Consider the following 13311-nt stretch of genomic DNA (forward strand, 5'->3'; position numbering starts at 1 on the left):
CTCCAACTTCAAGATTTTGCGAGGGAAAATTCTTATATCTTACAGCACCCAATTCAAGTACACTTTGGTACAAATAAATAGTGATAGGATTTTAAGTTGTCAGAATGTAACAGTGCAGCAAAGGTTTGGCCTGAATTTCTTGACATTTAGTCTTGGGATTGGGCCATAAATGTTTTAATGTCCACGAATAATCAGGTCTTTGGTTTATTTTGTAGTGAAGATAATAATGCTAAGTGACATCAATGGATGGGATGACATTGCCATCCCAATGCCACATTGAAGATAATTCCAGTTTATGGCTTGAACCTGTTGTTAGTTTGCTTGAGTGGTGTATAAGCAAGATCACAAAAGGGAGAATGCTGTTCCCTTCTTCATTTACATCGCTTTCTTCCATACTGAGATTTTCCTCAGACATCTCTCCTTTGATCAGCTGTATACCAATACACTCTATTACACCCGATGAATTCAGAGTTTCAGATGGTATAACCATGGTTTAGCTGCAAAGTGTAACTTTCATGTAATGCACAGGAGTACTTATTGTGTACTTTGCAAATTGGAATTTTTAAAATTTTGTTGCTTAGCTTTGAGGAGCCTTGTGCACAAATCTAGGTGTAACTTGCGCCTTTAGAAACATGGGGTTGGTTCAAGTTCTAGTATAAAAAGAAATCAAACATTGCCAACTTGTTTCCTTGATTTCTATCAGGGTGGAGTGAAAACAATCAGAGATGAAAACATTTTCTTTTTATGCCTTGTTCTGGGAAAGAATGAGTTTCCAACTTTCAAAAGTTGTCTAATAGCTGATGATAGTTATTATTTTATTATTTGAGACTGTGATTTATATTGGACAGTTCCAAACTTTAGCTTACTTTTCAGAGCTTGGGGATAAAATAATATACAGGACAAACCCATACGAAGTATGAAGATTTATAATGTCGATGGCAGAGATTACTTTTTAAAGCATACTAGAAAAGTGTATGTCCTGAAAAAAAAAGGCCTGTTGGGTTACTATCTATCTAAATCAGTCCTCATCTTTTTCACATTACAGTGCCTATCACAGTCTCACAGAAATCGAAGGAATGCTTTTATGGCTCTCTTTTGGATCAATTGTAAATAATTTAAATGAACAAACCTTTAATGTAATAAATGTGATTTTAGCTGGGCCTCAGCCATGTAGTTACAACTGCATCTAATATTAGGCATTTATTTGTAGCCTCAGAAGTGTGGTACCACTCCTGTGGTGTATACCGCTCCTGATCAAAAACATTTAGCCAGCGTGGAAGGGGGGGGGGCGGGGGAAGACAAGTTAGGCAGAAAAAGATCAGCTGTTTGGAGGTGTGATATCTGTAGATGAGAGCCAAGTTAAGAAAGGGGGTTAGCTATTGAAATAGCCAAGTTAAACAAGAGACACTTAGGGCTAAGTAGCTTCCCAAAGGATTGATAAACTTTCACATGGGGAGTGTATGAGGTTGAGCCATTAGCCCCAAATGGTGTCTTGTTTAACTTGGCTTTTAAGATAACTAGCCCCTGTCTAACTTGGACTTCCCTGATGGTATCCCACCTTTACAGGGCTGACCCTCTTTATAACTTGGCTTTTTGTATTTGTGAAATGGTTTTGATCAGATAGCACTCTCTCTATTTTTTGTTTCAGAAGAGAATTAAGCTCGGTTTAGAAAAGAATTAAGTTGCAAGAGAGAATATATTAGTGTTGCATTGAGAGACAAGCTGATTTTAATAAAACACAATTGTAGAATGAAGAAAAAGGAACACAGCCAGAACAGGATTTTAACCCACAGCTTGCTCTCCCACAAGTAGATTTTGTTGCCATAAGGCTATGTGGAGAATAGCTGACTTTATTTTTTGCATAACTGAACGAGCCCATCTAGTCCCTTAAAATGAATATAAATACAGAAAATGACAAAAAGAAAACTGATATTGCACAAGGGCTAAAAAGCTTGAATCTGAATGTGTACTCATGTCTGCGCGCTGACACAACTGCAAGAAAATCAGACAATGTAAATAACATATGGTTTGTTTTTCCAACAAAAGGAAAGAAGGAAGACAAGGGGGTTTAATAAGTTTGGCAAGTTGTCCCTTCTAAACTATCATACTCTAAAAGGGACATTTTGTGTATCATTCCAGTTCTACAGATGCACCGAGAGCCAAATCCTGCTCTTACTGAAGTCAACGGGAGTTTTGCCATTGACTTCACTGAGACTAAGATTTGGCCTCAAAAGAATTAATTCTAACAATTGGAGTTGTCAGGGCAGTAACAGATTTCTCATACAAGTTTTGTCCTGTGTGGATAGCGAAAGGCTCGTGTTTTGGCTTGGCTAAAGATGCTGTTGTGACTCTGAACGCCTGGGGTGTGGATGTGTGAGTGTGTCTGTAGGGAGAAGCTTTTGCAGAGTTATGTACATTTTGATGAAGGGCAGGGATGGTATTTTACTCTGTGTTGGTACGACGCCGGGCGCAGCGGGGCCCGGAGCCTGATGGAGGGCTCTGACCGCTCCTGTGCTATAAACAATTATTCATAATAGCATTATAGAGCTCATAAACAGTGTTCTGTTCCTATGATAGATACAGTAAATGGGTAACATGTTGTTCTCATGTAGCAACATATGCTTTACATAATTTAGTAATGCAGTACTTTATATAAGCTTTTAGAATAAAAACAGGAAGGCGCATTACTCCACACTGCTCCACAGCTCGTACCCAAGCATTTCTGTATTTGACAGGAAAACACAGCTTGTAGTGACACAGCCAACTATTTTGCTTTTTCTTTAGAGCAGCATCTTTTAAAGTTGTGTTAAAATGTCCATAGAGAACAAATAAGTACTGTCTGTTGTGTACAACCGTCTGTGCTTTGGTGTATTCTTATCCGTAAGTTAACCAGAGCTCTGTTCAAAATCATCTTTGCCAACCACAAGTAGATTAAATTGATGGAAAGCAAAGAAATTTTTTAAGCATTTGAACTTTCTAACGTAGATTTATGTTATACAAAGTGTTTTTTTATACAAAGGGTTTTTTTGTACGAAGAAAACTATCCTTTTCTAACTATTTGATTTTGTTTGAAAAAATGTGTTACTTCAGTGTTTCTACCACAATAGAAAGTGAAAAGTGTATTACAGCAAACTGAAGAGGAAAAAACACAAAAATTTTCCCAGTGAAAATTGTATGAAGTTTAGAATAACGCAGGGGAGTGTGAATAAGCAATAGGAGGCCATTGCAAGGCATGGGGGGAAAAAACAGCAGGATTTTTCCCATATTGTGTAAGACACCAAAGTAAACCTGCTTGCTTTAGAGGGAATCGTACTGTAAGTTCGATTTATTTTCGTCATCTTGGTAGGTAGAACCACTGCGAGAGGGAAGGCCGAGGGGAGGCTCTCATGTTAATACACGTCTCGTTTTCTTCCAGGAGAGTACACAACTGCTACAAATGCCGTCAGTGCAGCTTCACAGCTGTTGACACTCAGTCACTACTAGAGCACTTCAACACTGTGCACTGTCAGGAGATGGACGTCACTACAGCCAACGGGGAGGACAGTCATGGCGTTTCGTCTATCAAGGAGGAGCCAAAAATTGACCTCAAGGTCTACAGTCTGATTAATCCGGACCCCAAGATGGGGGAGCCCATATCTGACAGCATAGTGAAGAGGGAAAAGATAGAAGATAAGGAAGTGCTCAAGGAGAAAGGTTGGACTGACAGTCCCAGTGATGATCTTCGCAACGTGACTTGGAGAGGAACAGACATTTTGAGGGGGAGCCCGTCATACACACAGACCAGTCTAGGCTTATTGACCCCAGTGTCTGTTGGCCAAGAGCAGCCAAAGCCTTTAAGGGATAGTCCAAACGTAGAAGCTGCCCATCTTGCGCGGCCCATTTACGGCTTGGCGGTGGAGAGCAAGGGCTTCCTGCAGGGCGTGCCAGCCGGAGCGGCGGAGAAAGCCGGGCAGCTCACCCAGCCCTACCCTGGATCCGGAGACAGCAAGACAAAGGACGAATCCCAGTCCTTATTACGGGTAGGAAGCTCACTAGTTTTTTTTCTCGCTTTTTATGATTACATGTATGTTATGTTTAATTAGGCATGCAAATGATTTCTTCAGTTCCAGGGTAATGTGTTTGGGTTTTTTTTCATGCATGGGGGGGAAAAAAAAAATCAAGGAAAGACTGAAAGACTGAAACTTGTAGAGCTAAACTGGCAGGTAAATGTTCCAAAGTGTTTGCATAAAACAATGTATATATTGATGTAGTATTAGTAAGCAAGTGCTTCTGCTTTTGCTATTTAGCTCTGATTGAATTTTGTTTAATCATTCCTGCTAATTGTGCAGGTTGATGATGCATTTGAAGAAGGAAGGTTTAGAACCCCAGAAGGCTGCACATCTGTTACACTGAAACAACTAATCACCTCTTAAATTTTGTGGTGGTGTGACAGTTCACACTTAAGCAAGATTTCACATTATTAAATATCTAAGAATATGAAACCTGAGTTAAATATTAATAAAAAGTAACCTCTTTTTTTTGTAAAGCAACATAATTATATATCAATTTTGACACTTGTCTGGTTGCCTTGGAAGCAAAAGAAAAAGAAAAAAAGAGAAAAGGAAGGAGCTTGGGTGATAAGAAAAGGAGAATATTTGTCACACCAAATAATTCCTATTCTGTCTTTTTTTTAAACAAAAGGACCTATATATAAGGAACTTCCCCTTCCATCAAGGTATGCTTTTCCCACTGTGGGGAAATCTGAGGTTAGAAAAGCTCTCAAATTCTGAGGAGCTGAACAGGGAGACAAGTAAGTGCCTTTCTCCTGGAGTCATCACTGTATGTTTTCAGGGTCTGCTCCCTATCTGAACTTCAAGAAACTTGCTACAGGAGCGGTCAGTCCGCAGACAAACCTCACTAGAATGAAAGTGATGATCAGCTGTTTTTCTTTATTGTCTTTTATAAGAACATTTATAACCATAACATCCATTACTGTAAGAGTGAACGATATGTCAGAAGAAGACAAAAGGCAAGATAAATGTTTTATTCCATGGTCCGCTAAGATTATACATACGTATATCTGTGTCTGTATACATATGTAAGTCTTACAAGCTTTTTTTAAATGAAGTCAGTGGTCTTAAAAATATTGCAGTTATTCTAATTATAAAATAATGTGGCTGTCACTTAAAGTCTGCATGCAGTTTAGGGGGACCACAGTCTTTTGTGCCTTACAGGTCATGAATAATTACTGATGTCAGATTTCAAGTGTATGAGAAGCAGTCACAGTCTGACAGTTCCCTGTTGCAAACCTGGGTGTGTGCTCATTGTGAATGGCAGGGTTATATTTCTCTCCTCCATTTGGAAATATATGTAAAAATACAGACATATATCCAACTAGCAGTGGAATTCATGCTGTACATGTGACCCTAGTTACATCCCACTAGAATTTCTGTAGTGGTTCTTAGCAGTGCACAGACATATTGGCGAGAGGAGCCATTTATATTATCAGAATACAAATATTTTTCATTTATTTTTTGACCCCTAAAGAATGAAAAAAGCCAACTAAACAAAAATCTGCAAAGGGATTTGGTAGTATGCAGAATCAGCTCTATATAGGTCTAAATTTGGTTGGTAGCTGGAGCCTAGAATCTTAATAAGTGGTAAAATAAGACCATTATATTACCAATTTTAGCCACTGGTGAATGAAGAAGGGGAAACTGTACACTGGCTGCTTCTTATGCCCTTCTTTAAAATAAGTTCAGACAGTTTTTTAAAGTCTTTATACAAAAGCACTAATTTTTTTTTTTCAAATCAGTATTTTTATCACTTTGGAAATATTTTGATCACTTCTGGATGTTCTGAAATATTAACTACCTGTAATTCCCATGGTTTTCTGAAAAAAAAAAGAAGTCTTATTTTTGTATATTCACAGGGTATATAAATTAGTTGCTTGCATTTTAAAATGTTGTGTACAACCCAACTTTTCTTTTATAAGGTTTGTAAAAGGATTTATTAGTGGATTAGATCTGTACTGACTGTTGAAACCATACCGACAGCCTTGAAGGAGGAATTACCTTTGTGTACACTTTTAGCTACCTTGCTCTTTGAACTCTGTTGTGCCAAGGTCTGGGTCTTTTCCTTAGTTATAATATTTTAATTTTCACTTTTCTTCTTTGAAAATTGGATAAGTTGCCTTTGTCAATTTGAAATATTTAAAAAAAGGGAAGGAGGTTAACTTTCTACATGTGCTGAACAGAGTCCCTAATCATATGTATTTCATCACTACTGATGGATAGAGGCAAATAGTGAGAATTTAAACTTCTTGAAGGTAAGGGGTGATCTGAAGGATAGGAGATGGTGGAGGATGATAGGAGATGGTGGAAGATGAAGGAGTGTGATTCTGTGAATGATATTAATTCATCCAATAAGGCAGATATTTCCTGTTCCCCTGGATCTGTGAAAAAGATCATAGAAACCTAACTCCTTTATTTTGCTCTTGATTTAGTTTTGGGATGCAGTATTGGAGCCAGGAAATAAGAAGACAAAGTGATGGTCAGCTTGATCAGGGGGAGCCCTGTGTCGGGTATTATCTGACGTACATACATGTTATATGTATGTCTGGAAGCTCACTTGGCCCAGACAGAATTAGAAATCGTTCAGAACTTCCCTTCCATTCTGGAAAAAGCTGATTTTTGTAATCTCCTGAAATTAAAAAAAAATACTCTGTATTGTTAAGCAAATCTCTCATGATTATCCACTTTTGGAGAAATTTATTTTTCTAATGCAAAATAGCTAGTAGAAATAGCTAATGTTGTGCTAAAAGTTGGGCCTTTCTAAAAGCAAAACGTTAAATCAATACATACTTCTGGTATCATATAATGAATGCTCATGCAAATACTGTATACCGGGACGACTGGTGACTAGGAAACCAAACCTATAATAAAATCACTGTGGACACCTTCATTTTTTTCCCCCCAAAGACTGGCACAGAGGAAGCCAAAAATTTGGGATTACTCAGTGAATAAACGCTGTGAGAAATGGACTGAAAAAAAATCTAACACAACAATCCCTTCGGTTGTACTGGCTATTCCGTATTTATAAAGTGGTTCTGCTTGTTACAAATGATTGGTAATGATTTGACAGTAGCAGTAATACCATGTGCTTTTCATTTTTTAGTTCTCTCATGACTGGGGGAAGGAAAAGGGGAGATCGTGTTTTTCACGGTTTTTTCATATAGATCGAGGTTAATACTGCAAGTGGGTTTTCTAGATACTGAGTTTAGGAGTGATTAGCATTTTAATAAAATATCAAAGACGATACAGATCAACTGGGGAAGGGGTGAAAATCTACAATTGCCTACAGAAATCCCTAATGCCTACAGGATAATCGTAAACTTTTGGAAATTACTTGGAGTGTTTTTCAGCTTTGCATGTTGTGTAAGCCGTTTACATGCTGCTTTCTTGCATTCCTTCCATGCATGATGGACATGTTCCCTCCCCAGTCTCTGTGCTACAGTAGATTATTCATGGGAGTCATTAGGGTAGGATTGCTTTCCTTTTTAGCAGCTAAAAGACTGAATCGCTTGTGACCTTTCGGGAGCTGGGGATGGTGCAGTGGCGATAGCTTGAACTCTACATGTGTGCAAACACACATACGCAGTGGACGCACCTTTTTCCCCAAGAGCGCTTCCAAGCTGTGTGTATGTAACAGAATCTTTCTCAGGGGCTTGGTACACTTCTGTGAGTAGCTTTAATTTATTTTTCTTATTAACATGTTTCCAGCAGCTGTACTTACAGCGAATCGGTATGTTTTGCAAATGGGAATTACAAAAAATGTACCTCAGCGTGGTACAATGTAGACATTATTTCTGTTCTTCCTTAGAGTAGCTGATTTTATAGTTTAAAGATTTGTTGATACTGGAAGGTCTATTGAGATGCAAAAATGTTCCTTTTTTTGGGTAGCACATTGGCAGCCAGCGGCCTCCAGGCCAGGCAGATTGTTTAATGCTTTGACAACGCAGATCTTGGACAGCAGGAACTTCTTGCTAAACTGATTTTAAATGAAGTGTCCTGTTTTGGTATGTGTGGACACTGCAGAACAAAGTTTTCCACAAAGTTGGGAATTGCAACCTGAGCCTTCGGACCTTTACACAGACCTAGTTAGCCCACCTAAAGTATCAGTAAACACTGCTGCCTCGCATCGCAGTTTAGCCGATGCAGATACAGAATAGCACAGATCAGTGTGTCCTGCGGTGCCGCATAGACCTGAAGGCAACAGGGAGATGCCTGTGTATTAATCATAATTCATGTAATGGGGGGATTTGTGTACCGTCAGAGGGAGAGAGATTGTCAAATTGCAAAGATACTGTGATTTTTATCAAAGGCAGACTGCAGGCTGTAATGTTAAATATGTAACTGAAGTTATGTTAATCTTTGCTATGAGCTTTTTATGTGGGGCAAAGGATAAAATCAGCTCTTCTATTAAATCGAGATTATTTTGTACCATAATGATCAGACTGTTTACACACTACAGGAAATCATGGTGTTTCAAGAAAGTTTCCACTTACTTTAAGAAGAGTTATTTTCTTTTTGTCTGTGATATTTACACTTCTGATATTTCATACAGTGTTCTGTCTAGAGCTGGTTATATGGCTTTAAATTTGGGGGAGACAGAAAATCAGAAAAAGTTATTTCTCCTCTCCCTGTTTTGCATTCTCCTATGTGGCTGATTGACAGAGCTCATTTTAAAATTAGCAATAGGTATGTATGTATCAGTAAATGTACATATAATTGATTTAATATCAGTGTAGTAAACATCAGATACAGTCCCTGGTGGTGAAACATTATTTCTCCTATTATAAAATACTGACTCCTGTTATCCACAGAGTTAGATGCCAGATAGCTGCAAATGCTGAACTGGCCTTTGTGATGTCCAAAAGACCTCTCTAAACATTCAGTTCTTGGCCAGAACCGTAACAAACCTTTGGGGTAAAAACTGCCTCTCTGATGTTGGTAGAAATATTGCTGCTGCCTTTAGCACAAGCAGCAGCACTGGAAGGTTCAAGCACAAAGTGGGATCTTGGTTTAAATGTGATTTTTCGGTAGTCACTACAGGGTAATGGATGGAAGCTTTTGTGCGCTTTGGCATTGTGTCCCACGTCCAACCACCTTTTGATAGCAACATCTTAATGGTATATCTACAGAATTAAATTTAATGCATATAATTGTATCGTACATCTTATATTTTAAGTTGGTGGAGGTCTTGGATGCTGCATCTGATCCCTGAGCCACTTTGGGAAGGAAAAAGCAGCCCTTTAAAGAAGAAACATCTGAAATAGTTTCTCTGTAGCTGCATCTCATTTTTTTCCCATTTCCTCTGACTCTGTTAGAGATCTTTCAGGAAGTATTTATAGTCAAGGCCATTCATTGCCATACGGGTCCTCTAATTAGCTGAGGGGAACTCAGCAGGCACTGTGTCTTGCTAATGCACAGAGCTCTGTCAGGTCAGAGAGCTGCCAAAGTCTTTTGGTTTTTTCTGAAGCACCTGTTTCCACAAGTCTCTGCCTGGGGAGGCAGTGGGCTACTTTTTGAAATATAACTACATCCTGGAAGATGGCAAGAATCCTCCAACAAGGAAAATGAGAAAATAAAGATAGGACTTGGAGAGAAATGGTTTTGAAGCGTCGGGTTTCCTGCGCAAAACCAAGGCGGGTAAAATCCCTGTGCTGGTGAAGGGCTTGCGAATGAAGCTAAAATAACTTTCTGAAGGTTTCAAGTAGTTTAGAAACAAACATGTACTTGGCTGCTTTTAGTAACTACTGGAACCAAACCCACAAGAAATTGAATGTTTTGCATTACTCATCCTGTCAGAGTGATCAGATAGGACTAGAAAGTAACTTTTAGAAAAATGTTAACCTGCCCAATTAAAGACATGTTTCTGGTTTTTGTGTGGGGTGTGTCTGTCATGTGGAGAGACAACCCCACCTCGTGCTTGTTTACCCACCGTCAGTGCATTTTTTTTTTTCTTCTCCCTTTTACGAAATGTGGTTTAGAAGAGAATTAAATGATAAAATCATTATTTGGGTGGGGCGCGGTAATAATGCGAAAGGGCAGCAGCTACGTCAAAATCCTTGATGAAAAGGTGAATCAGTATGTGGAACAAAGGGCTGAGGAGACTGGTACGGGCCCCTGGGCCGCTGCGTAAGCAGCAGGGTTTATTGAAGTTGCTGTGATCAATAACGATGATTCAAGCAGGGAGAACCGAGATAATTCTTGATTTAAAACAAGCTGCTTCATTCGGATGGAAGAGACAGTAATGAAGATGAGAACAAAAGAGTGCTTTCTTGTATTGAACCGAGTGGCCAAAACAGATTGACAATCAGTGTCAGATGCAATTAACTCAATTTTATATTACCCTTAACTAGTTTGGGTAGGAGAACCTCTCTTTTGTTCTCTCCGGTCCAGTATTTGGTGTCCTGGCGTTGGTGGGAGCGAGAAGGGGCCGCGCACCGTTGTCACCTGGATGCTGCACGCCTGTGCAGGGCCTGGCTTTGCTGGGCGAACGTCACCTGGGTGCTTGAGGCAGCTGCTCCGTGCCATCGGTGCCGCAGGGAATGGCGGTTATAGAAATCTGCGCGAGGGTGGGAGCATCCTCGGTGCATGGGTGCAGCTCACCCCAGCAGCCCCCGCCGCTCCGGGCTGGGTGGGGGTTCGGGCACAGAGGGGCCCCCGGCATTGTCCCCCAGCCTGAACAGGAGCCCCTGGCATGGGGCGGTGCGAGCCAGAGCCTCCCTCGCCCTGGGGTGAGGCTTAAAGGTCTCCTTCCAGCTCAGCCCCTCCGCGCTACCGAGCCGCCCTTGTTGACACTGAAAACAACACGGTCCTGCAGCCCGTGCTCATACCCCCTTGCTCCGCACTGGACGCACTGAATGAGGAAACGTTGCTCCTTTAGGTACGACCAGTCCTGGTAAGCAGCTATTTTTCTTTACCGTCTTCAAATACATTCCTGAATTTTTATTTTTTTTTTAAATTGTGCTCACAGTGGATGAAGCTCGGTTAAAACAGTGTCAGGGTATGGAGCACAGCTGTGGGCACTGCGAAGGCAAACAGCGCAGCAGCAGCTCCCTCCAGTCTAAACAATTCCGAGCACTGTCAATGGGAAGCCTTGTTTAAACTGGGAAATAAGTAAACGCAGCTTCTCGCACGACGACTAGTTTCAATAATTATCTGAGCTTCTCCAAAGTTTCGAAAAGTTAAGTGCAACTATAACCATTATACAGCCCTATTATTTTTCTGTATTGCTAATAGCATTTAGCATTAGATTATATACCTGAAGTGAAATGGAAGCTTCAATTGTATTTAGAAACTAAGGATAATCTTTGCCAAACTGGATCCAATAGGAAACACATTCATGTCCAAGGGCAGAACTTGCTGCTAACTTGTAGATTTTCAATGGAAAATTAAATTTCATAGATGAATGCAGGCAAGGTTTGTACATAATTCCATTTTTGCCTGAAGTACTATGGTGCTGAACAGTGAAAATCTATGTGAAGATACCTCTAACATCTGGAAGTGCAGAGTTGCTTTCTGTGTTGAATTTCAGACAACCCTATACATGTATTTGGTAATTAAAAGACACAATAAATACACTCTTCTAGAGGAGGGATATTATGATAGACAGCAAATAAATGTTTAATTTATTGCACTAAGAAGGGAGCACTGTAATTATAATTGATTTGAAGGAATCCAGATGCTATCCACGTCTGAACAAATTCAAAATGGTAAAGATTTAAAAACAGATTTATGAATAAACAGTGCACACACATGTTCTGTGATTTTTCCATGGAGGTATCTAGGGGTTAATACACCCAGTTAAAAATGTCAACTATGGAAAATAGTTGTTATATCAATAGATGTGTGCTGAAACAGAAAAATATATATATATATATATGTATTTTTTATATATATAAAAAAGAGATATGCAAAAGGTTTTCTGGAATGTCTTTTGTTACCTTAGCACTCCTCAGAATATGCATGTGGCCACCTTAGAAGTAGTCTTAATTTTAAGATCTCTAATGTAGCGCAATTGATTTAGTGAACAATTTCCTGCCTAATATAATTCATGTACTTCTTGTACCAAGTTCTGGTTCTAAAATGAAGCTTTATAATGGCTAAATGGTTCTGTTGATGTTTTTCTAAGCATTTTTCTAAGTAGCATTATGTATATTTTAGAAAATCTTATAATCCTTGTTGTAGTGATACAGTAATGTGTGTATGTAATATAAATCTATAAATATATGTATTCCATATTGCATGTTACATTATTTAGAGTTCAGATAGGATATAATTTATGCATAAAGATGGGAAGAGGAATAAGGATGTTTTCTTTTTTTGCTCTGTGCACAGTATGAGGTTTCTGAAACAAATGGCGTGGTGGCAGCCCAGGCCATGCAGCGCTTTGCAGGCAGCTTGCAAATGGACTTTGAAATCTTTGCTGAGCTTGTGTATCCCTGTGCTGCCTGAGATGATTGGCAAATCTCAGGTTGGTGAATCATATTTGTCCTAGTCAGATGGTTAATTCCCTATGACTTCTTGGCAGCTCTAGGCCTTAGTTTCCTGGTTCTGTCTGTAAAATGGGAATAAGGGCTGTTTCAGAGTGAAGAGAGATGCGTTAAACTCTGTATTGTGCAACACTATAGTCAGAGCAAGAAAACCCTGATCCATAGGCATCCTGAATCAATATTCTCGGTTAACTTCCCTGGGCATGATGATATAGCTTTTTGCAAGAACACCAGCGAAAGAGAAAAACTTAAGAAACAGATCATAATTTTAATTTTAACTTCGTTAAAATTTCTATTCTTTCCTTCAGCCTGGGGAAAAAAAAAAAAAAGAGAAAGCAGGAATTTTGGAGCAAGGCATTTGCATTTCTTGTTTGACTTTGACCTCATTTTGGTTTATGTGCCTCTGATGTGTATAGTGGCAAACTACACATTTTCACTTATGGGAAGAAGTCTTTTAACGATGGCTTGCAGTGCAGTCTTTAATCATGTGAGTTGCCTCCAGCACTTGCTGAGAGTAAAATTCCACCCTCGCCATTTTCAGATGGGTTGTAGTATCGGCTGTTTCTCCTTGCAAGACTGTCTGTGATTTGAAAATTGTGTTTAAATTAAAAAAAGCGAAGGAAAAAAAAGAAATAATCAGACCATTTGTCAAGGAATTTGTTATGAATGGGAACGAGGAGCAATGCAAACAAGCTTGGAATGAGTTTAAATTCACATGTTATTCTGGGAGCCTACAATTTCTGGTGAGAAAATGGCATATTTTAGGTCTATTT

The 13311-nt window shown here is 39.3% G+C and overlaps 1 protein-coding gene across 1 annotated transcript in view; it reads left to right on the plus strand.

Annotated features, from left to right (window-relative positions):
- Positions 1-13311, plus strand: part of TRPS1 (transcriptional repressor GATA binding 1) — a 214332-nt gene that overhangs the window by 61260 nt on the left and 139761 nt on the right. The window contains exon 5 of the mRNA XM_075141258.1: positions 3416-4019. Coding sequence (XP_074997359.1) covers positions 3416-4019 — 604 coding nt within the window. The remainder of the gene's footprint in view (positions 1-3415; positions 4020-13311) is intronic.

Source organism: Calonectris borealis, chromosome 2, assembly GCF_964195595.1.
Source record: "Calonectris borealis chromosome 2, bCalBor7.hap1.2, whole genome shotgun sequence".
NCBI classification, from domain to species: Eukaryota; Metazoa; Chordata; class Aves; order Procellariiformes; family Procellariidae; genus Calonectris; species Calonectris borealis.